The following is a 26,088-nucleotide window of genomic DNA, read 5'->3' on the forward strand; positions in this document are numbered from 1 at the left end:
CGGCAAGGCCAGAGGGGCGCGATGCAAAGGGGGGAGGGGAGGGAGAGTTAGATTTAGGTACAGAGGTCGGAGGTCAGAGATCGGAGGTCGGAGGACGCGGAATGATGGTCGGAGGACGCCGGGGGCCGGGGTGGCGGGAAGGGAAGAAGGGGCTGCAGCCTGGGGATGATCAATACTACTCGTACGCCAAGTTCCCACGAGAGTAGCGAAGATGGGTCGAGGAGCACGAGGAATTGAACGTTTTCGATTTGCAAGAGTGACGAGAAGTTCGTTCGCAGTGGAGGGGGGAGGGGGAAAATGTAAAATGATTTCCTGTCTATTGATGCTTAGCGTCGGTATCCTCGGTATCGTACCGCGATGTCTCAACTTCTCCGGTTCTCTCGGTGGGATTTATCCTTATCTTTTTAGGACAACAGCTTGCCATCCAGAAAAATTCACGTACTTGGCATATCATGGCAATGGAGAAAATTCGATTACGTTGAAAATACGTATTTTCAGGAATCCGCGTGCGTCCGAACGCGGATACGCAGTTTCAGCATTTTGTTTTTACACGCTCAGAGATCTCTCTGGATTATTTCAATATATATCTCACAACGACCGCTCGTTCCGCTAGCTTTATACAAGCGAAGCAATAAACTTTATTTTATAAATTGAATTAGATTGGAAATTTCGTTATCTTCATTTCAATCGAATCTCAATATAATAAAAATTCATATCGTTTTATCGATATCATGCGCATGCAAATTCTACTGTATGCTAAATGACGTATGTAAACATATAGAATCGATTTCTTTTATTAGCACAAATTTAATGAGACGTCATTATTCGCTGAAATTTTCAAGAGCAAATGTCCTTGAAACTTCAAGCTTCGAACGCAGAATTGACGAACAAAGTTTCAAGGACGTAGACTCTGAAGAAGTTGGAGAACAAAAAATCTTTCAGTTTATCTCAAATGAAATTTGCTTCTACAGAAATATAATTTTAAATCTAATTACGCCCTTAAGATAGTTTATACTGACAATTTCAAAGTCTCGTAGAAAAGGTCGACTTAAATTCAAAGAATGTACCATTAAATGGAAAGATAGTGAATTTAGGACGCTTTGTAGTTCAAATCCATTTCTCGAATATGCAAATACACTTCCGCATAAATTGGAGATTACATTACTGTTTCGTGAATTATTTTTACAGCGCAAAATATCTTCTCCCCAGAAAAGAAAGTTTTAAAAGTTTGCCCCTTAGTTTTCTCTCCTGCATGAAAAGCCGTCCATGTCAGGCGTAATGAAATACTTAACTAAACGGTCAGTCCGCAGCCGTAGCAAACTGGCTTTGTCATGGATCAACGGATACGTGACGGAGATTTTCCGATCGGAGTATCGCGGCGGTATAAACGCGTGTCGCTCGCGCGAAATGCATGCTGCTGGCAGTGCGACGTCGCGCTGTCCGATAACCCTGAAATATTAACGACATAGGGGTGCACGTGAGCTCTCAAGGTTTTCTCTCTCCTCTAGGCGGGTAGAGAAACGCACGAGTGCGGACGGAACAACGACGGCGACAGCGAAGTGCAATGCGAGCAGTGGCAAGCACCCAAGCGGAGTAACTGATTTCATGATACGTTGCATTATCGCGTTGCATGAGCGTGGAATTTCGCGGCATGCACCGTCGCGCGAGTTTTGCTCGGAATGATGCATTCGCGGAACATTTGAGTCGACGAGGATTTAACATGCATTTTTGTATTACGAATACAAGTTTCTTCGCAGAGAGATGAAATATATAGAGTGACAATCAGAGAGATCAAATATCAGAGTGATATCTCTATATAGTCTATATTAAAATGATATTGCCATTGAAATAAATTGAAAGCGCGTTTTTTTCGTTTTCCAATTTCTTCAGTTTACGTCCTTCAAACTTTGTTCACCAATTTTGCACTTGAAGCTATTCTTAAAAAAATTCCAAATACTTATTCTTAAAAATGTTAACAAATAATGAAGTTAGAATGTTTCAATATTTATCGATCAAGTTTAATGTTTATCTTTATTTCTCCTAATTCCTACGCGAATTTAAAGATTTTTGTTCTACGCCTAATAATTCCGTGCAAGATTCAGGCCCTTGTGCGGAGCAAACTGGGGCTCCGTCTTTCGGACAGAGACGTTAAGCCGTTGGTCCAAAGGGTTAAAGTGAGAGGAATATGCAATAAATTGTCAAGCTGTCAATTCTGTTCATTAATTCCATTTCTGCGGTAGTGTCGCTGTTTGCAAAACTAAAATAAGTTTTGCGTTTCGTGTGTTCCGTTGTCCACACCCGACATTTTGGGCAGGTCTTTGATCCGCAAAGTCGCAAACCTGAATCTTGCACGGAGGGGCGCAGCTTTCGGAAAAAAATTCCACGGCTCTAGTGGACTCGAACCTGGTTCCACAGATTACGAGTCTGGCGCTCAACCACTAGACCACACTGCCGCCCTTCTACAAAAGAATATTTTATTTCATTTTTTTTATTCGTATGTTCCTGAATTTTAGTATATTTTTGTGCTATAAATGGCATTAGCTAGACAATTTTAATTGCTAACGGATCTGATTCATAGTATCTTTATTTCATGCCGAAAATATGAATTCCTCTTAACACTTTCCATCGATCTATCAACTTCCGATCGACTCCTCCTCGGGAAACGAGTTGCCACTAACGCGATTAATTATGCGAGTCTCGCGTGTAGGATGTAGACCGCGCGCGAAAGCATTGCAGGCTACGAACCACCCACTCCTTTATCTCTTTCTTTCTAGATCGATGGTCGTAATTAGAATAACTATCGCCTGATCGACGCAAGACGCAAAGGCGCACCATAATCGCGAGAAATCGCAATTTAAGAAGCACCAGAACCGTGCGAAATCGTCGTCGCATCCTCGCGAGCGGAGCGGAACCGAGCCGAACGGAGCCGAATTGAACGGAAACGAAAACGAAAACGGCAGTGTCGATCCGGGGGCGCGTATCCATCACGTTACGGCGGGACAAATGTTCTCGACGAGCTTTCGCGAAATTCCGCCGTCGAGCAGTAGACCCGAGAGAAATCGCCGGCAGAAATACGACGCCGGCGATCATCGCCGGTACGCTTCCGGTACTACCGATCGGACCGTCGCGATGAAGTGAGCACCATCGGGCTCGCAGGCTACTACGACGATGCAGTTCACAATCGTTGGCTGTGTCCGCATCCAAGCGTCTAGAACGTAATCGATAGTGTTCAGCGTTCGTTGCGTGCAGTCGTCTCGGGTCAACTGAACTGAGTTTAGACGAAATATATACCGGAAGCGGGAATACCTGCCGAGAATAGAGATACGTTAAAGGGAATAGATCGAGGTCGAGAGACAAGGTTGCGACGGCGAGAACGGGAACGGGAACGATGACGACAATTACGATACGACGCGGCGGTAATTAAAGGATAAGGGTCGCGATATAGAACGATCGAATGGTGTGATCACGACGCGACGTTGTAGCGTTGGTAGCCTTCGCATATATTACCGCACGTACGTACGTACGTACACAGGTAAATGCACACGAGCGCACAGTATACAGGCGAAACGAGCGAAATACATTTAAATATTGTGATATACGCATACGTAATTATAAACGCGCGCACGCGGGCGTGTCGATCGACAAGCAATAAGAGCAATAAAAATAATATTACCCGTGTTATACGCTGTCGGATCGGTGATTCCTGTCACACTGTGTTCGAAAAAGTTCGTTAGTCGCTAAGCCTATCGACGAGTTTACGCTTATTTCACCGGGACCGTCGAAAAAGAGTGCGCCGACGACAAGATGGCGTTCGCCGCGGCGAGGATGATCCTCAAGGACAAGCGCAGGAAAGCTAGCAAAGAGGACTTCGCACCGCGAAATAGAAGCAAGGTAAAACCGCATACAAATTATGTATATCAGACTGATTTTGTTTCATCATTTATGTATCGCGCTTCATAATCGAGCGGCCTGAAATTCACCAGGGACGCGCGATTTGCGCGCGAAGGGAAAGGCTTCGAAGGAAGCCGCAGTGCCGCGGTTCTTATTTCGTGGGTACCGCATAGACATCGAAAGAAAAACGATTTAACTCGCATCACCGATTCTCGAGCATTTTTCATTTCAGAGGGGACACAAATGTGGCTTAGATTAATTATTATCAATATTAAAATAAAATAGACGATATAGGCTGCGTTCGGGGACCGCGCTATTAGCGCTATTTGCTTATTCTATCCTTGTTCTACACTTGATGAGCGATAAAGATAGAATGATGCAATAGCGCTAATAGCGCGCTCCCCGAACGCACTCATAAAATATAATTGAAATATAATTTTGTCTGTTGTGCATATGAAAATACACGCACATTATAAAATAATACGTAACATAATGAGAGATATTTTACAGAGTAGAGTAAGAAGTGATGCTTAATTAAAAGTAAACGATGATAGTGTATGTTGTGTGTGTGTGTGTGTGTTGTGTGTGCTGATATTATCCCTTGTCTGTTCGTTAAGCACTCTACAGAAATAAGATTAATTAATCAGGAAATGCTCTGGAAAATAAACATGAGAATATGACATGCATATTAAGAACGTTTGAGCAATTATAGTCAAATGTGTTATAACTGATTGTTAATTTTTCATAGTCTATTCACATCTATATTTATTGATAATCTGACATTATTCATTTAAATTTTCGCGTAAAATGGTTAATTCTTTTACTGTTGAATGTTACAAAATCATTCAATCCTAGCGCATATAGCCTTTGTGTGTAAGAATTATAGAAGACAAAATCAGCTGAATGGTACAAATTACAATATCACCTGAGCTATGAAAATCAATAACAAATAACAAATCGATATGTATGTAAGTACAATTGTAGGTTTTAATCCGTTCATTCTACAATAGCCTCGTGCTACAAACTTGATCACTTATTACATCACTTACGAAAATATTGTAACCTCGATATTTTTACACTAAAATATAATTTTTGAAATTAATTAATCTCCACAGTACGCTATTAAAGTATTACACGGTGATTGAAAGACATCGTAATATAATTAAAAAAAAAAAAAAACATTTAAGGAAGAAGCAATTATATTTCTTTAAACACGACACTTACAGGACAACAACACACCAATACGGAACAACAAATAAAATATCAAACCTCAGAAAATATCGGGATTTGATATGAAAATGATAATGTGCAGATCCTGCATGAAAGAATGGAAATGTGAGCGAGCGCATATCGGGAAAATGTCTCAAAATGTTGACAGAACAAGTTATGCAATTTTGATGGAACTTTAGAGCAACGTGCGTGCGTATGTAAACCTTGGCCGATATCATTGCACTTTCGTCGTCGGAAAACTCTTTTCTTCTCCTTTATGCGTATGCCAACTATGAATTCGCTAAATTTTCACGCTATAAATTAGCAATATTATTGCATATCCCCGTATAGGGTTCACAATCTACTACCAATACTATCCTTCCCCTCTCACTTTAACCCTTTGGACCAACGGCTTAACGTCTCTTTCCGAAAGACGGAGCCCAGTTTGCTCCGCACAAAGGGCCTGAATCTTGCACGGAGGGGCGCAGCTTTCGGAAAAACATTCCACGGCTCTAGTGGACTCGAACCTGGTTCCTCAGATTACGGAGTCTGGCGCTCTACCACTAGACCACACTGCCGCCCTTCCAACTGTGAATTATGTGTATTTACTTTTCTTTAAACTTTTTCTTTGAATTTGCAATAAATTCACGCGGACAGCGTAATCGACTATTTATCTTATACGAAGGCGAAGGATCGGAGCATTAAAACATTAAAATTTTATTTTTCGATTTTCTTCGTCAAGATCTTATTTCGATCTATAAAGGTGAATCCATAGAAAGATTTATATGGATGGAAAGATTTGTGTCATTTATAGTCTGCATTAATTATTGCTTTGGGCTCTTAGAAACCTTGCAATATTCAAATTCTATCTTAACCGTCTGCTGGACTTCCAACAAATTTTCATTATATATAAGAAAATTCCTAAATACACTTTCAAAATTCTTACACCTGAAAAAAAATACTGATTCTAACTGTGTCCATTGTCAATTCGTTAAAATAATTTTATATCTAATCCATTGATGACAATTAAATCGTAAAAAAGCATGTATTAATTTAAAGTAAAATCTATTTCTTTTTAGAAATAATATCTACTTTTCAATATAGTTTAGAATGTTATTATACGTAAGTCCAGCCTTTCAGATTAATTAATATACTTTATATCGAGAAATTTTGAATAAATCTTTTTACGCACGGTTGCATAACGTGTTATTAAACGACCACGAATTCTTTTCTCCGATAATTAAAGTCTGCGTAACATTTATCAGCTTCGCAATATCAATTTTTAATTGAAAAACTTCGCGATATCTCAATCACAATCCCGCGTACTTAAAAAATCCAACACGTGCTTCGACGCTCGACAAAATAGAGGTAAGTTTCGCTGTATGTATTTCGCGACGATTGTTCCGCGAAATTAATTACCTTATAATTAGTAAAAACGATCTGTTTACTTTACATCTCACGTGATCCGCATGCGATATCAGCTACCGCGCCGGTAGCGTTATTATGTATTCTCTGGCGTCGTTTCCCTCACGTACCTATATACTATCTGAAGGAACTATCGTCGTCGTCGTGAGTAAGTCAACGACTTCGCGATAAAGGTGCGCGTTAATGACTTTAAATTTTGGCGTGTCAATGTCCGCTTGACATTGCTCGTGCACCTTTTCGCCCTCTTTGCAAGGGTATTATTCACGGAAAACTCGGATACGCGACGTGGACCCGACACGACCGACGGTTCGGCAGGAAAAAACCATCTAATTTCTATTTTAATCATTAAACCGGTATTACTAAAATAAAAATTTACTTAGCACAAAAATGATTATTAAGATGGGATTAATTAAATCCCAGGTAATCTTCTTAAAGTTTAAGCCGTAATAACCTAACCTTACCTAACCTAACACGAAAATTTTAGAATATTTTAAATTAAGTTTAGTCCTCGAACCCAAATTATACTAATAAAATTGTTAAAATTATTTTAAAACTTTTTTTATTGCAATGACAGAGTCCATCAGTTATTTATGCTCTGCCATTGTACATTTATTTGCACCTAAAGTTTGTCATATCGCGCCTTAATAACGCAAATTAATAATAGTAGAATTAGTCATAAATAATTATATTTTATGCGCACAATAATTATAATTGTTAAAGTTTTTACTCAAAATCTTTTATATCGAATACTATCCATATCTCGAAATGAGAATAGACGAAAAATTGAGAAGAGAAGAAAAAGAATAAAAAATATACTTTTATACAGGTACTATATGTATGCATATATTTAAAAATATAAACAATTGATTGTTATCTATAAAACAATGGAAAAAACTATTTACTAATTTTTTTTTCTTTTCCTTCCTCGCCCCAAATATTTTTAAAATAAAAATTGAAGCCTACATTCTGACATCTTTCTGACAAGATCTGTCCTTATAAATTGACACAACAAAATAATATTCAAATTATGTTTAGTGTGCACATATATTGTCACAAGCATAAATAAAAAAAATATAAAATGTCTTGCAATCATATAATAATATAATTTATTGTAATTTATTTTAAAAAGTTTTTAAAAATAGATGCTAATATGTGTGATATTAATTGTATCTATTCTTACGTATCAATTTTATATTAATTTTGCAGAAACCATTCATCTTATTATTCTTGTACATTCATTTAAAAATTTGCATATAGTACATGATTCATCATATATTATTATATAAGCTAATCGTTGTATGTATAGTGGTCATACATAAGAAAGAAAAAACAAAAGCTGAAAATTGAAGATCGATATCATCATATATGAAAATCGAAAACGCCATAACAAATTAAGCAAAATTATAGGTTTAAATGCGCGGACTATATCAATAATCGTACCATTCCAAACTTGATTGTTTACAATTCGAATCAACAATTATTATGGCCTCAATATTTGTGTATTTATTTTATGGTTTAATATCCAGAAAAATGAGAATAGCAAATCCTTAGTTCTTTTACGATGGAGAATCATTAAACGAGTGCGATAAATATTGCGGTATTCAGTCGAATTCTCTCTCGTTCGTGGCGAAATGGCATAGCACTATTGTGGAGAGAACATAAAGTAGATCCCCACGTTAACAAGTAGTCGGTCTCGATTTAGCACGCGACGTAAACGGTCATGCCGGGTGTGTCGGAAAAGAAACAGTTCCGTCGAAACATAAAAGCGGGGCTCGATCAATGCGCGTCGCACTTCGCTCGGTAAACCCGTCACGACTGGCTGACGTGACAGCTTTCCCATTTGATAGTCTCTTTTTTTCCTTACAATAGACGGGAACGAAGGCGATCATCAATTAAGTCGAGCGTAACTTTGGAAAAAGCGCTTTGTCCAACTATAGTAAATATATCAAATATAGATCGCGTGATGTTTCTCGCGAATGTAATTATATTTTTACTCTCATGCGGACAGCGTACGCATTAGCTGTAAATGTTGTTCTATTTTAAAACCGTAGGGAATTATTGTTGCGTCGTTATACACTGTAAAGTTTTCTCGTTTCTATTTAGCGACATTCATTACATTAGATTTATTATTCATAATTTTTTATGCAATTTGGAAATAGACAAAATGTATATGAAATATGTTACGAAATTACGTGAGCTAACAATTCGCTTGTTAGAAAAAAATAGTCTGATTAATTGATGATACACGTAATTTGCGAATTGACAATTTGATGTGTCGCCACTTAAATATCAAATTAAGTTCTTGACAAATGCTAATTGTACATGCAAATGATCACTCGTAAAATATTATGATAAGATAATCACATATAGCTCACGCTAATAACTCACGCTACGCTGGTCATAACTCTCAATGGCACTGCTAATGCGTTGTACGTATATTTTCGATGTGTAAATATACATGTACATAATTATTATCTGTACTCATATGCATAAGTTGTTTACGGAATGTATTTTTAATTTTTCATATAATCGCGATTTTTTTTCAAACCGTACACTTTTTCGACTTCAAGTGTAGTATCTAGCGATTTCGATGTTATTATTCGAAAAAGTCGTCGATGTCAGTTACAGATGTCAGTTTGAACTTTGTTATTTTTCTAGCTTGAAATAGATTTTTGTCACGCAATAGATGTACAAAGACTTTCCTTGCAGCACACGTTATTCACGTACCGAGCGCGAGTTCCGTTCTATCTGACATTTACGAAACGCATTACTTCTATCCCTTTTATATGAATCACACTTGTGCGCCGCACCGTTAACCAACACACCGTATCCGTAGTATCGTCAGTGTCATACCATATCTTTATCTATACTTTTCCAACTGCAGTGGCGTGGTAATTGGTGACCTATACTGTACTTGTGTTTGCAGGCTCGCAGCGCCAGCACAAGTAGCTTTAGAAGCCTGAGCCAGGTATATACCAAGATAATAATCCAGATCTAGTTGAGAGATTAGTCACTAGCTATTTAGCTAGATATAGTCAATCATTTATTACTTGCTCATTATTAGAAACGTAGATACCATTATGCTCATGCGTATATAGAGGCGTAGAGCACGCGCATTTCGCTAAAACGCTCGGCATTGGTCTGCAAATTGTTTCATTGACGATTTCTGGTCCATTATCTGGTCCATTTATGGTAGCCAATAATCGGATTGTGGCATCAAAACGAGATCGCACGAATTCCTCTTTCGCATCCTTATTTGGACGTATATAGGGCGAATGAAACGATTTGTACGATTTGTCGCTCATGGACATCACAATTCGATGTGGTTACAACAAGAGGCGTCGCGAGCCTTCGGTAATCTCCTTTGCAGTGCCAACCTGTTACAACACTGCTCACTCTCTCTCGCGCCAATAAACAACATTCGAAACGCGACAGATCGCGTTGTCGCGTATTCCACGAATTTCGATTCAGGAGGATTCCTGCAATCCTCCTCTATACGAACGCCTAATAATATATACACTTCTCGGCGTATTTCCGTTAACGTTTCCGATAGCAACGTAATCGGCTCGGCCATAATTTCGTTACCATGCTGTGCCGTTCAGCGACGCGACTCTTAATTGAACGGTTCAAAATAAAAGTAGACGAGGACATAATAAAGTACGCAATCATACACCGCATTTCCTTCCGGGATTTTCGCCGACGACAAATGAGATCGCGCGCAGAAATGCATGTCCTGTACTTTTGCCCCGTCTCGTTTCCTCTTTCCGCAAAGTTTCCGTGGAAAACGGAACAGTAAGTATATCACGGGAGACTCAGGATAGTGGACTACCGCAATTACAGTAGAAATGCCTCGCGGGGAAAAAGAAAAAGAGAGAGAGAGAGAGAGAGAGAGAGAGAGAGAGAGAGAGAGACAGAAAAAAAGGAACTCGCGTCGGGAAACTCTATATGTTCTTGTGCGGCGCGCGCGAACGTGTCGACACGAATATGTCGAGAAGCGACCCGCTAATGAGTGGATTTATCTCGACATTTATGCAACTCGGTCTCGTTAAAACCGCATTTTTTCGACACACTTCCGTGCTTTCGTCGTTCTTAATTACTCGCTCTTTTTATCCCGTGCTTTCCCCTGCGCTAACGTTTTATCGCGCGCGCTTGGCATGCTGTGACTCTAATAGCGTTTTTCATTGGCAGAACTGGTGCGCATTCAGTGCACATTATACCCGTCGTACACAAATTAACGTAAAGTGTATGTTTAATATAAACGGGTTAAATCACGAAATCCTCAATATTCTTTATTGCACTATTTGGCAAAATGTATACTGGATATTTTATCAGTCAAAATATTTGCATCTTACTTTAAATAATCAGTGTACATACAACGGCTTTAATGTGCAATGAGTGCGCACCAGTTCTGCCAATGAAAAACGCAAGAATATTGCGGCATTTTTTTGTGCACGAGTAGCGCGTTTTTCGCAATGTTTGTAAACGGATATGTTGCTTTTTGGATAAAACTAAAGTGCGGATATACCATAAGGAAGAATTTAATCGGCACTTGACTGGAGCGGATCGATTATCTATAAATGCTGAGAATAAAATTCTCAGGACAAACTGAACTAATATTTATATATTTTGAAAGAGCAAAAGAAAAATATACTTTGATATACGCGTTTGTCACAAATATCTTCATTCAATATTTATAATTTTATTTTGAACAGCTGTTGACTCTAGCGTATAAGCTTATTTTTACCGTAAACAATTTTGAAAATACGGTGCTTGTATAAGTTTTTGTGTTTTCAATGAATGAAAACTAATGAAATATTGAGGCTAATGTTGAATAAAGCATTATTCGCATTTTTTTAGCCATGATAAGCTTGAAAGTTTCTTAACGATATTATTGTAGAACTTGAATGGTTCTTTATAAAAGAGGACAGAAAAACGACATTACGCGGTAGTAACACGCGGTAGGAAACAGGGTGTAATGAGTATAGGAAGCTTAATACGAGCAATATGCAGATTTAATGTTATTATCGATAAATAAATAGGCGATCGTTTACTTGATTACGTCTATTGTCGTCACGATTGATGCATTAACTGGAGTTGAGCGGGAAATTTTGCGTGGACTCTTTTATATCCAACCCGTAGGTCAAGGACTGTTTTTCGAAAGAATGAACACGCGGGAAAAATCGTTACTGCTTTTTGTAAGTCCAAACATAAATTACCTCCCTCTCTCCTTCTGTAGCTCTAAAGACTATAAAAGTAAAATGAGAAAGCGAACGAGAATAAAGAAAATCTCTTTGGGATTAATATTATGTGATTCAAGCGAGACTGTGCAGCAAAAGAATTAAACGGTACGTGTTTATTAGGCCGTTAAATTGTTGAAAAATGAATGAAGAGGTCCGAGTAAATGCAACAGAACTGGAAAGAAAGCATTCGTACGAATAACTTTTTTAAATCGCTGCTTCTCGCACATTTTAACATCGCCTTTTTGGCTCCAAAGAGTGCTTTTCAAAAGAAAAGTAAGCGAGAGAAAAGAAATCCTCAAAAGTTAACGCTGCGAGATTTAGCAATGGAATTCTCCGTCACGTAGTTTAATATATTGCGTTTCTACTAATCCGACGTTGTCTATTGTAATGATGTAGTTGTAATATTTCGTTCAGGGCGACCTGTCAAAAGAAGATAAAAGTAAAAATAAGATAAAGCAAAGTAGATTGAGGTTGTTTGAAAAATAATCACGTACAGCCTATCGGGCTTCCTTTGAAATCTCATTTTAGAGATAGGCATCTCGAGAACGATCGCAATTATGGTAGGGATTTAAAAGGCGTACGCATTCTCGCGGCGTCTCGAATGATTCCTAAATCTGGCGCACCCTTGATGCTTAGCAAAGATTAATCGTTCACGTTCGTCACGAGGACAAACGAGAGATCGTCACGAAACGGAGTATCGGGACGGCGTGGTGGAGCATTACTTCGTGCTAACGTCGGGCATGGTCTAGAATCGAGAATAGAGATCGATGCCTTTTTTTGATTTAATTATTAATCAGCCGATTCTAGACCTTGCACGCCGGGAAGTGCAGTGACACACTTCAAGGACAAGCGCTCTCCCCCGGTTCTACAGAATTGTTTCTGCATATGACAAATTGAGCAGCGAATTTGTTCTTGCGATACTTCTCCGATTAGTCATCTCGTGGCCTGAAATCGCGATTCGTGCTCGTAAATCTTACCGCAGGAGACATTATTCAATCTGGAAAATCTAGGCCATCAATGGCTTCGCAATTTCAACAATGGTTCGCAGTTTCGGTGAAAATTTATTCTCGAATATCTTGGAGCATATTAAGAGAGAACTAAAAAAAAATTCCATTTCATTTTGCTGTGTAATAATCACGCGTGTATTCGTCGTAATACGGAGTTTAGTCAGCTAATTTTTATCAAACCATTATCTATTGCTATTATCAAAAAATTCCTCAAAATTTACAATTAAAATGAGATAGTCGTATGCGAAAAACGCGGCATATTGAATATGCGGAAGCTCTACGACTGAGAATATTGTATAAATGGAATTGATGAAAACCATACCCGATACTGCACTTTTACAATGGCAATCACCGTTATTTTTATTTGGTTTATAATGCTCCAGTGTTTCGCAAAGTATAGCGTTTCAAGGGCAGCTGCAATCATCCCCAATTATTGATCCTTCGAAAGAGGTTTCCGGGTCTCGCTCGCAAACACTCCGAGCAAAACTTGAGTGGGTGAAATATTCGAGATACGAGAAATAACGTCTTACGATGCACGTCTATGCGGTCACGCAGCCAAAGAGGACATTTTAATCGACGGAACCTTGATTGGACGATATGTCGCTAATATAGAATATATTTATCACCGATAGAGTTTTTCATCACTGTTTAACCAAATCAGAGAGATTGAAAAGTTTAACTATTATTAATTATATTATTAATATTTTGAACAATGTTTTTATATATAATTGAACTAATCGTAATTGAATGTTATCTTTATAGATGGAACTGCGTGCAAAAAAATCTAGTCGAGTTAAATGTCAATTATTAAAAAAACAGATTTCTTTTCCTTGAAGAAAACTAATATATAATTATTTAATTTCTTGTGACGATGCGCGCAGCTGCGCTTTACTCGATGCATATAAATATCACAAAAAAGGTCACGTTAAGACTGTCACGTATGAAACTAGTAACCAGGTCACTAACAGATCGAGTTAACGTTTGATCGATTTATACTATGTAATAAATTATTCTTGATAGAATTATTCTTAATAGTCTTCTTTTATTTATATCGGTACGATCATATTCGATAGATCGATAACACTTGCAATCAGATAATAATATTTTACAATAGAAAGCATATTTCAGCGAGACAAAGCTATAGCTGCATAGCCGAAAGAAAACAGAGCGTGCATATCATAACGTTACCTAAGAAAGGCAACGATCAAGATAAAGCTCTAAAACGTGCGGCACGCGAGTTCACTTTGCGCGACTCTTGTTTCTTTTTAGAAAAAGGTTAACAGTGTCTCGTGGCCTTTGAAAAAAAGTTTGAGGAACTCATTTTTCAAGCTTACAACAATGCTACAAAGCTCGTCGATGTATATATAAGAGCACTCGAGATTTTATCTAATTGGACAGTGATATCAAGATGACGGAAACAAGTCCGGTGATAAATGAGTTTGTAAATACTTGTTAAAAACTTCTCACCGTGCCAATCTGTTTCGACAAATTCTGTAGTATTCTGATTGACGTTTAAATTGATATTTATAAATAGATTCCAATGATGAATAGAGTGAGGATATCAATACGCAAAGCGTTAATGATACAGTTTGATGAAAATCAAAACTAATTGTTATTTTATCAAAGAGCATTAACACACCGCAGGCGGTGTGGCTACTGATATATTAATAATATTCGAGTAAGAGATCATTTTCCCAAAATGCATCAAAGTATAAAAATTAAACATGAATCAATTATAAAAGTGTTATTTGACGTCAGCAGAAACTTATCAATATATGTAAACTGAACATACAAAACATATAACTAAGGCATGGAATAGTTCTTACGCTTTATGCTTTCATATTTTCTCTCTAATATGTAAATGAGCTTTATCGCTTACATAAGCTTCCAGCGCTCTCATATATACATAAATATATATATATATATATATATATATATATATATATATATATATATCAGTGTTATTAATTATTCTTTTTTTATTCTTAACAATGTGGTTAGCATATTTTATATAATTGTACGGAATTATTCTCTCGGCTTATTCAACGCCACATGTCTGACATTTAATATCGTTTTCTGTTTTTCGATCTACATACGTCGCGGGACGACGTAGACGGTAAATAATGAGTATTGAAATTTCATTTGGGAATCGTATAAAATCGATTGACCCTAAGGGCTAATCAGTGGCCCCTTTAGTCGCACTATTCCGTAATGTAAAACGCCCGCAGTTAGCGACCTAAATCCGCATTTCCGCGGTCGCTGCTCAACGTACATACATACGTAACTGTGTTACTATGACACACTATGCACTGGCATACAGACGATAAATGGACACGATGCACGCGCCATCCGATCTAATCGACCGGATGAAAGTAAGTCATCCGCCACTACACCCCGCCCGCCGCCGACGAACTTTCGTGAGCGCCCATTAGCGATCGTTATTAATTTTCCTCCCGGGAGCGAGGCTACCTTACGGCGAGCTCTTGCCTCTGCAATAGCGAAAAAACGAGCTTTGCAAACAACACGGCAACGGATACGAGAGACATCGAGTAATCTTGAACTCCAACGAGGATCGACTGCCACTTGACGCAAGTTGTAACAAGTATATTGGCCTTTCTTGATGGCGTTTTCGATTAAGAAGATAAATGCATGTATACGTCGGGAGCATCGTGTGGTTGCACGGGAATTACGAGATATGCAACACAACTTGTAGCGAAAGGAGATTAACAAGTTTCAAGACGCTGGTCTTAACCCTGTTTTCAGAATTGTCAATCCAGCATTGGATATCTACCGCGCATATCAATTAGGCAAACGACAGCGGATCATCAACGCGACGATTATAAATAATTTGAGAGGATATAGTATTAACCATGACAATAATAAAAATATGTAGAGATTTCGATGGCGACACAATCTATTATCTTGGCGATACGATCGTATCATATTTTAGGAAACGTTTAAAAAAAAGAGTTATATACAATCAAGACATACAATGACATAACTTCCATGATAGCTAAATGGTTCCCAATAGAAAGAAAACTTGCGTTACAAAAATAAAATATAGGTGTTACTGACTTGTCTGCTTATACAGTTATAAAAACATCTATATTTAGAAATTTTATAGAAACCTGATGACTGATGATTCCAGTGTAATTTCAGTTTCAACAAACGACCTAGCGAACGCCGTATTCATTTTGTCAGAATAGAAACTCATATGAAATATACCGGAGTCGTGCAAGGCCGTGCATTGATACCTCCAAATCTGACCGAGTTGCAGTTTAATTTTCCGAAACGCGCGCTTGCGCCTCGGTGGAAATGGGCGGATAGTCAAGAAAGGTGCTACCACGAGAATTACAATGTACGCGAACACAAGCAGCTCTGAACGGGGGCCGTCTCGTGACGGCCGTGCACGCGAGTCCCATAATCGCGCGTAGCGCGATTCGCATTAACAATCTTCCTCGATATATACAGTTCTCTCGATCCCGGGCTGCGTGCGATAAACATACGGGTGTTTTATCAAACGATGCGCTCCCGCATTTGTTTTGATACACATTTGATACACAGCCGCGCGATCGATCCGTTCGTGGTGTCGCATATGCGCAACGAACGATCGCGCTCAACGTATGCCCGGACCGATCGATGTGCCGACCATTTTCCATGTTTTCGTACGAATCTCTCGCGACAACCGCGACCCTGGTTATTACAGGTTGTTATCAGAGTAAGGGGACGGAGGAGGGCTCTGTAGCGATATTCCTGTGTACTCTGTGTTAACACTTGTATGATTAAAATGAAAATTGCAGCGTGCGCTAATTGCTGTAATACTCTGTATCGATATAGGATAAAACTGAGAAAAGGTGAACTGACATTTTTTTACACAAAAAATTGTAATAAAAAATGTAAGATAGCTCATACGAGTATTCGGAGAACATTTTCGGTGTATTTCGGGAGGGAAAATGTGACTTTGAGAATTGATAAGTTAAAATAAACTCAAGTATAACAAAGTTAAATATAAACCTAATCTTGGCTCGGGGTTTTGCTTATTAATAAGGAAGGTACAGAATATCGCTCTCAGTACGTCAATTAAAATGATGTTAATAAAACTAAAAATTTAGCACAAATTATTAATACATTGGAATGAAACATTCCGCACGCAATTTATTTTATTTTATTTTTGAAGACTTTTTAATCCGCTTTTTCAAGAATATATACTTTGCTTCACGGTCGCTATAGGTCGCTACATTAGTGCTACATTAGATCACTGTTTCATTCATAAGGAATGCTATTATTAGTTCTAACTCGATTCATCGTGATATTATGTAGTTATTTTTATATTTACGTTGTTATATAGTATAGACATAAATTTAGAATATAGTTACTTAAATTTAGTATTTAATTCAACACGTTATGATATTTAATTCCAAGAATTTTTAATATATAGAAAAAAAATGATTTTCAAAGCATGAATTTATATTCTCTAATATGTTGAAATTATTTGAAATTGGGAGCCGTCTATGGATAATCGACAAATACCTATATAAAGTGTAAGTATCGAGGACTGTCTCAGTACATAAAAGTAGAAATTCCGTAGTATTGTCGTAAGCTTGAGAAATCATGAATTTACGTGATACTTTCGCAATGCAATCCGGGTACATCACATAAGTCGTAGACTCTGTCAAGATCGCATTAGATAGTGAGATAATCTATTATAATTATCTTGTCGGCATTCTCGCCCACGCGAAGCATCCAGTCTCTTCGTTCAATTATTAATTGGGGAGGTTATTTTTAGGTCCTAAACATTCGTCGTACGATTCAATTCCGAAACGAATTATTTTCTTCCAAGTTATTGACGAAAAAGTCAACGTACTCCCTGTCGCACAGATTTGCTGTTCTATTCGCGGAATTTATTCTCACTTTTCGGGTAGTATATAAATTTCCGTTCACAAGATATAAACGGGCCGACATAAAATAACTCTCGCAAAAATATTGAATCGGTTTTGATACAGCGAGTCAACGCGACGATTACAGGCTGAAACGATGGCGTCAACCATAATGGCAATAAACATAAAATACGATAAAAGTACAAGATAGTGAGATTTAGATATTATATCTTGGTAATTCGATATTGCAATGCGCTTTAGAAATATTTAAAAGATATGGAAGTTACATGCTGAAACATACAGTTATAACTTTCATGGTAACTTTCAAAAGTCTATAATAAAGAAGAGAACTTACTATATAAATACTATACAGTTATCGTCAAAATTCGTCAATCTACTTGCAAAATTTATAAACGTAGCAAACAGGAAAAATTACAAAGAGAAGAAAACTTCGACGTCGTGCTTTAATTATTCTGATAATAACATATGTATACTCCAACCTACAACACATCCGTCTGACTCGATTACCTCCAATAAAATCCCTCATACCTAACAATTAACGGATATTCTGTCTCTTGGACTACAGGCACGCAACAAACCGGCGGATGGCGTGGGTCATGTAAACCAAAAAGGTGCTTCCGGTCAGAAAGCGCCGACGGCTGGTCAGAAGGTCGCGCCGGGTGCTAAGGGCGCGGCGAAACCGACCCAAAAACCGACAGCCCAGAAAGGCCAAGTGAAAGTGACACCCAAGGCGGCCTCCGTCAAAACCGGCAAAAACAAGAAGAAGGGACAACGGCAGCAATATGATCTCATCGTTACTATTAACTTGGTGAGTAGTGTAATATGTCACAAATTTCATCTCACACATTCAAGATCGAGACGTCTCGCCTGAAATCGCTATCCACTTTGACATCCACATCCACGCGAATTTCTTTCGATAGTTTTATTCTGTCCTAGTGTAAAGACATCATTAGTATGGCGTAAATATATTTTCATAAATGACTATACAAGATTATTTCACAAAATCCCAATCTTAATTTCGATGACGGATTCTTTAACCGCTTTAAATTCAATCTTGAATAAAATATTGATATTTTTTGACAAGCAATCAGAAATAAAGATTTTTTCGTAAAGTAAACTTATGTGATTAAATAACAAAAATTTCATTTTTTCTCAAATCACATTATACGTTTTCAAAATTTAAGCACGTAGCTTGATTATCCATATCATCAAACTTCAATTATTTCACGCTTAACAAATGAGATTTCTTAAAGATTACCTCCGATTTGATAGGAATTGCAGTTTAATGTCTTTCGGACAGCTTATTGGTGAACGTTAAAGTAGGCTGAGTACCATTATGCCGTGCGCGAGTAGCTAATTTCGATCAATTATTCAGCCTGCCCATGCCGTTAAAATCGTTAGCACGATCTAATATCCAGACGATTTGCATGAGTAGGCCACCTAATTATTTCTGTTCGTAGAAGCGAGAGAGCGAAGTTATCGGCGACGGATCGAATCGCGTCACGAGTCGCCTTTGTCAACTTAGCGTGCGCTTCGCGTAATGCGTGCACATCGGCAATAAATATGGCATGATCTGACCCAGTTGAATACGCGATAAGCGATCGATAAGTTCCTCATGTTCGGCTACTGTACGCCGCGTACGTTGTCAAGATACGCCGAAGGAAAAATAACGCTGTGCTGTTATTTAATTAGATTGGCATAATTAACGACAGCTCCTCGATCGTGTTGCTCTATTTTGGGATTTCGATAAGTCTGTTGACAACTTCAAATAGATCTAATATTTGATCTTCATGCAAATTGCGTGTGCATGATGTGTGCAACTCTAGTATATAAGAGTATTCTGTATTCATTATAAACTTGTATTATGACTACTATTTTATATATCCACTTTGTTTATAATTGTTTCGCATAATTCTCTTATCGCGTATAACCGTAGAAATATCCGTTTATTGAAAAATTTTTTTTCATACCCTTATCACATATGATTTAATTACTATTTTTAACAAATTATATCAAGTAGAATTTTTTTCGAAAGGTAAAAAATGAATTCTCATACAAGAGGTTTAATTTATATTTGTTAAAATTATTCCCGCTTTATTGATATAAATTCTTCAATGAAAATATTCAAAGTGATTTCAAGCAAATAAATTTTTATCGATGAGAAAATTAAATATATAGCGTTGTATTTTTCTCTTTTTATTATGTCCGAATGTCTGGATACAGATAAACGCCAAGAATACGAATTGGTCTTTCAAAATGCGAGAAAAATGCACTTGAAATCATTAAAAGTATGTTTATCAAAGACGATATGATTACCGGAAGTTTATCCTTATACTCGTTAACGCGCAAAATGGTATAATGAGCAAAATATCTGTTCATGAAACGTCAGAAGCGGGGAAGGGAGTAGTCACCTAAGCGTCTAACCGAAGAGGGGACCTGGTAGTTAAAAACAGACTAAGGTTGCCAAAGTTCCAAACTCACACGCCTTTGTCATCGTGCGGACATCTGCGCTCATCGCGCTCGGTACCGGATGTTCGGAAGTCGCGCCGGCAAGTGCGTTTTTCTCGTCTTCGAGGCGTGCGTGAAGTAACGGTGCGTGTGCGACCGCGGAAGTTGAAGAGGGAAGTGACAAGAAAGAGAAACGAGTCGTTCTCTCAACTTCATCCGACTTCATCGAATTGCGAGGCGCCGCGTATTTCTCTATGCCACACGTCGGCTATTTTTACTCATCCGCGAGCTATCACATCCTCGAATAGTGTCGCCCATGTGATTGCCGGAATATATCGTGCTCACGGTCGCCTTGATCGTCATCTTCGACATTTCACTTTACCGCGAAAAATAAAACGACGACGAGATCTGTCGACTTCTCGGTTCAAACACCATCTCCTCCGTTTTATCCGTCTGAATAAACGGAAAGTAATCGTGATCGACGAGAAGTCTGAGCGTCTTTCGGATATGTCGTACCTCTCTATCCGTATCTATTTTTCGGTACCAGCAACGACCTTAAGATAGCTCGTAGTCGATAAATATTAGTTCGATTCAGAGCAGCTTTCGAGCAACGGATCCGTCGCGAATATATGCGCGTCGAATATATCTCTATCCCGGGAGATCACGATAAAAGTGCAGTTTACGTTTCTTTCTCCTTTTTCTTTATGCATCGGTGGAAATGTCGCGTATGACGCGATTGCAATGGAATCGAAATGTCGGTCTCGACGGCGACACGACGGTAATTGCGACGAGACAAACGTAGTCGTGGAATCCGGCAGCTAACGTTTCGCATAATCTCGTTAATGGACACTTCCGGCACGCGTTCCTCGGTCGGTGTGACACTCGATCATGACGGATACAGAGAAGAAATACACGCACGCGTATGGTCAGCTGCGTAGATTGACCAGCACGATAGACGGTCAAATTAGACAGTTGAGTGTAAGTAAGAATACAAATTTCTGGATGGCAACAGCCTGAAACGTGTGTGTGCGCGAGAGGTGTGAAAATTAAAAAGGAAATTTTTATATTCAGAGAAAACGTGAACGCAAATAAAATGCATTCGAGCAGTCAGTTGCGTCGTCGTTTTGTCGCGCGAGACTCGCTATCACGTTGCGACACGTTATTATTAATAATTCATTTCACGACCTCCCTTCGCGTCGGAGTTTCTAGCGTCGGGCATCTCGCCAAAATTTCTTCAGTATCTTCTGTATCATACGAGAACAGATCATGGGAGTGTAATAGTTAGAGCAAGGTCGTTCGCCCATAATGAGGCAATATCTTTAGACACCGCTTAGTACATACATACATTCATTATGTAATATAAAAAACATGATTCATTAGATGCAAAAAGACAAAATTGCGTTATGCATACGAAATGATAGGGCTTTGTCCTTTTCTCTGTTTCAGTCCGAATATGGACTCACAGAAGATCAGGTAGCAGGTGAGTTGACGATTGTAGATAACTCAGTAATTTAAAAGATAGATTAATAATAATTAATAAATCAGCAATAATTAATTTTCATAACCTAATTAAAAATTCGTAACATTTCTGAAATTTACTTCTAACATTTTATGTTATACGATAAAATACTTTGTATTATTAACAATATTTTTAGTAATTAATGTATTTTTTATTTGTACAAATTATTGTGTTATCTCATTCATTTTGTTCATGTAAGAGTGACATTTTGAATAGCGTCGTTAGACATGCATGGAAGACATAAAATTGATCGTTATGTGGCATATGTGCGTGCCAGTTGGCAGCAGTTTTTCCTGTTTACCTAATATTTCGATGCTGAGTCAGTTAAAGTAAGAGTGTTAGAAATAATTTAAAAGACAGAACATGGTAGATTCAAAAGATACCGAATAAAAGCTGTTTTACTAGATGATCTAAGCGAATAAACTCGCCGAACATAAATAATTGATGCGTAACTTACTACACGGATAGCTCATTATTTCTAATGACATCGTTGTTGACACGCGATGATATTGATTATATTAAACTCACGATCCAACTTGCTGCGATATTTGTATAGCCTTCTAGTTATATCTTTATGTCCTTCATTCGTTCATCATCGTTATGTCCTTCATAATAATACTGGACAGAAGCGAGATAGAAAAGGAAACCTTCGTGGATATCAATTACTAGCTATATACATATACATATAGCGGATATATAATTTTTTTCCAATTATCAAATAATTAAAATATTAAGAAATTTCTTGCGTATAAAGTTGTATGTAAAACAAGTTACACCAACTTAAAAGTTTAAAATTAGCGATTCAAATACGTAAAGCCCACTTTAGACGAACTGTAACTTGTATTACAATTCAGAACAGAATTCTACTTACAACTTTACGTGACCTGTTATACAAAACATTTGAAAAATCAGAATACACAGAGAAAAAGATATAAAAAATATATATTAAAATACATACATTTAAATGCACGTGGCATATAAATTATAGAATTCTATCGTGAAATCTGACACGAATAATAAGATTGGTCCAGAGTGGGGTTAATCAATAGAAACTATCAATATAACAAATAAAAGTAAAACAAAACACTGTGTCCACGTGTATATAGTACACGTTTCCATCGAGCTTTGCAATTAACAATTAATCAGTGCATAATAAGACACTCGAGAAATCGTTCCAAAGTGCATCGAACAATAGCTATTTGTCTCGAGTACGGTAATGATTGGGACGATAACGACGAGAAACTCTGTTATTTCAGAATTCAAAGAGGCATTCATGCTCTTCGACAAGGACGAAGATGGCACGATTACGATGGCGGAGTTAGGAGTCGTTATGCGGTCTCTCGGTCAAAGACCATCGGGTGAGTAATTTGCTCTTCGCGAATAACGAATGCATCCGAGATGTATCTTGCGAGTATCCGGAACAGCGATGTATAAATCGAGCGGCAATACGTCTCTTTCAGAGACGGAATTGCGCGATATGGTGAATGAAGTGGATCAAGATGGAAACGGTACCATCGAGTTTAACGAGTTCCTGCAGATGATGTCGAAGAAGATGAAGAACGCCGACGGGGAAGACGAACTTCGCGAGGCGTTCCGGTAATAAGCTCTCCGCTGTATAAGAACTCCGAGTACCTAATTGCCCATTGGACAATTGCATTGAAAGAACGCCCCGAGGCAACTTTCGTCCGGGGACAATAGTGTTTTTAAGACGTAGATAAGCCTGGCAATTTAGCACTTTACTCGTTTCCCTTTCAGAGTGTTCGATAAGAACAACGACGGGTTAATATCCTCGAAGGAGCTGCGACACGTAATGACGAATCTCGGCGAGAAGCTATCCGAAGAGGAGGTCGACGATATGATTAAGGAGGCGGATTTAGATGGCGACGGAATGGTCAACTACGAAGGTAACGTGTTTTCCTTCCTATATGTTTAGACCTAATATGAAATCTACGGCGAATGTTTATCGCGAGTTTTGCAATTAATAATTACGTGCGTAATAAGATATGCCCGTGAATTATATTTATTAGATTTTATTATATTTCTTATAAACCTCATAAACCTGATACTCGAGTTTAAGCAATATAACATATGTATATAGTTATTATCACAAATTATTAAATTGTACACTGAATTATGCTAATCAGGACCAATTGTGTTTCAGATTTTGTGTCGATCCTATTGTCGAAAAATTAGTTCGGAGATACCTGAAGTAACAGAGGACTCTCGATGGAGAAGAAATAAAATGAATCCGCTATCCAAGTTCCTCGACTTCGTAGGATCGTAACGAGAAGTCGTTTCATGCCCCATGAAACTACCGTATTCAAGACCGTCGACGGAAAAATCAAGAGTTCATCGACGACCGATCGACCGCGGCATGTACAACAACAGTGAGATCGCGGAAGCGAATCACGCGATTTCGATCGCACGAACATACCAATTTTACTCTATATAGTTAAGGCTTCATGAGCGATGTGTCGAAGGTTTCGCGCGTAAGTAGCGCAGGTAGAGAATTGGAGAGGCATCGGAAGTCTTTGACTTCGAGCGGGACGCGCGGCTTCCGCCGCCGAATGGTAAAGCTTCAGCTTTACGGCCGGAAAACTGAGAGGAGAGACTTTCTTCCGCAAATTTTTTGCACATACGTACACGCATTATATACACAGATACACCTCGCGCTCCTTCGGACTAATCTTAGACGAGTACTTGAAATTTTTAGGTATAACGGTAACGTAACGTACGGTAAAATAAAGAGAGTATGTCCAAACGACGGGGGAGGGAGGCGCGACCCGGAACAATCAACCGAGCTTCGTCGTTTAGACTCTTACGTACCCTTAATATTTATCTCCCCTTCGGTAATTTTACAGAGCGGAGAATTTAGAAGTTTCCTAGCTTTCCACGCCTTTTTAAGCGCCCCCCGCGAAAAAGTCCTGAAATATATAACAGTATACACGATATGTTAACGTAATATATATATATATATATATATATATATTATATTATATATATAATATATATTACGGGAACAATTCAAGCGGAGCGTTTGCTACATATATACATATGTTATTATATTATTATTATACGATATTCTTTTTGCGTCGCTTATGTTTCCTTAAAACGCGACGCGCACGAAAGGCACCGTACTTCGAGTGTTTTTACCGCTTGTAATACACGCAGAACGCGCGCGCAAACGTAGTGACACACAAGTACACACGTCTCCCGTCCTTGCCGTCGCCCTCTCATCGCCATCACCTCCTCGATTGTTAGTAACTTTAGAGCGGGCACGCCGACGACGCGCAGAAGAGTGATCGACCCTAGCGCTTTCGCACGTAGCGTGAATTGACCTGACCGATAATCGTGGTGCCGCGTTTCCGTAATCGATCACCGTTAAGTAGACGACCCTGGTTGAAAAGGTGCTTCGAAAGCCGACAGTCTAAAAAGTTCGAGTTATCGCGTTATTCCTATGGGAACAATTCAAGCGGAGCTACTCTAAGCGTACGAGATTTGAAAAGACGTTCGTATGGTGTTCATTCTTTAGTTACCGAAGGAATAATCTAACGACCTAAACGGGATTGTTCATGCGCGGGTTCGTTGGTGGAGTCTTGGACGGAAGCAATGCTGCGACCATTGAGAATCCCTCGTTACATACCCAATGACTATAGTTGCCCATTGTGATAATTAACAGGTGCCTATGGTCATTAGGTATGTGGCAGTGGCTTTTAGGAAAGATAAAAAGAAAAAGGACAGTTCTTACGCGAGAACAATTCAACCAGGGTGATTAACGCGAGCACCTCTTCGTTCGTAAACACGGAGGGGTTGTATATATGTTGCGATCTCTCAGAAGATGAAAAATGTGGCACGACGTGTTTCCGCTGTCGCACAATCAAGTATTATTCGCCGCATCGTCGGATTCAGGAGCGTATTAGCTACGTGCGGATTATGTGGTATGTATGTATGTACCTTTAGACGTGTTATATAAAAAAAAAACCCTGCGCGTTAGCACGCGAAATAAACCCATGGGTAGTACCTAGCGATTCATAGTGACAGATAAAGAAAAAGGCGGTTGCAAGTATAAACGGCGGAGCTGTAACACGTGAATTATTATATACTATACATATGATGATGTTGCTACCACGAGAAAGAAAAGAAACATACGTGAAATACATTGTAGATAGTCATATATATACATATATTTAATACATTGTATGTATATGTATATGTATATGTCCTCTCTGCCGCCCGCGCTCCACACGCATACACGCCCACGCACACGCACGCGCATGCACGCACGCATGCACGCGCGCGTAGTCCGCCCCGGCACAAAACGGAAAATTGAAAACGCGCGATTGTGTGTGTGTGTGTGTGTGTGGTAGCGCGAGAGAGACGAGAGAATTGAAGTGATAATAACGCGCGAGCGCATCTGTCGCGCACTATCAATCGGAGTAATTCTATTCCAT

The 26,088-nt window shown here is 38.6% G+C and overlaps 1 protein-coding gene across 6 annotated transcripts in view; it reads left to right on the forward strand.

Annotated features, from left to right (window-relative positions):
- The window catches only part of LOC143902431 (neo-calmodulin), a 37,818-nt gene extending 13,275 nt beyond the window's left edge, over nucleotides 1-24,543 (forward strand). For 2 of the 6 annotated variants that reach the window (XM_077415343.1, XM_077415345.1), the window contains exons 2-7: nucleotides 18,236-18,478; nucleotides 21,565-21,598; nucleotides 22,894-22,995; nucleotides 23,098-23,233; nucleotides 23,393-23,541; nucleotides 23,799-24,543. In XM_077415343.1, the coding sequence (XP_077271469.1) occupies nucleotides 18,236-18,478; nucleotides 21,565-21,598; nucleotides 22,894-22,995; nucleotides 23,098-23,233; nucleotides 23,393-23,541; nucleotides 23,799-23,830 (696 nt within the window). In that variant the 3' untranslated portion in view covers nucleotides 23,831-24,543. Of the gene's footprint in view, nucleotides 1-2,774; nucleotides 3,892-9,451; nucleotides 9,494-18,235; nucleotides 18,479-20,105; nucleotides 21,097-21,564; nucleotides 21,599-22,893; nucleotides 22,996-23,097; nucleotides 23,234-23,392; nucleotides 23,542-23,798 lie in introns of those variants that run through there. The other 4 variants (XM_077415339.1, XM_077415342.1, XM_077415341.1 and 1 more) reach the window with 4 other exon arrangements.
- The last annotated feature ends 1,545 nt before the right edge of the window (nucleotides 24,544-26,088 follow it).

This window comes from Temnothorax americanus, unplaced genomic scaffold (genome assembly GCF_048541705.1).
Source record: "Temnothorax americanus isolate GAGA-0224 unplaced genomic scaffold, ASM4854170v1 Scaffold4, whole genome shotgun sequence".
NCBI classification, from domain to species: Eukaryota; Metazoa; Arthropoda; class Insecta; order Hymenoptera; family Formicidae; genus Temnothorax; species Temnothorax americanus.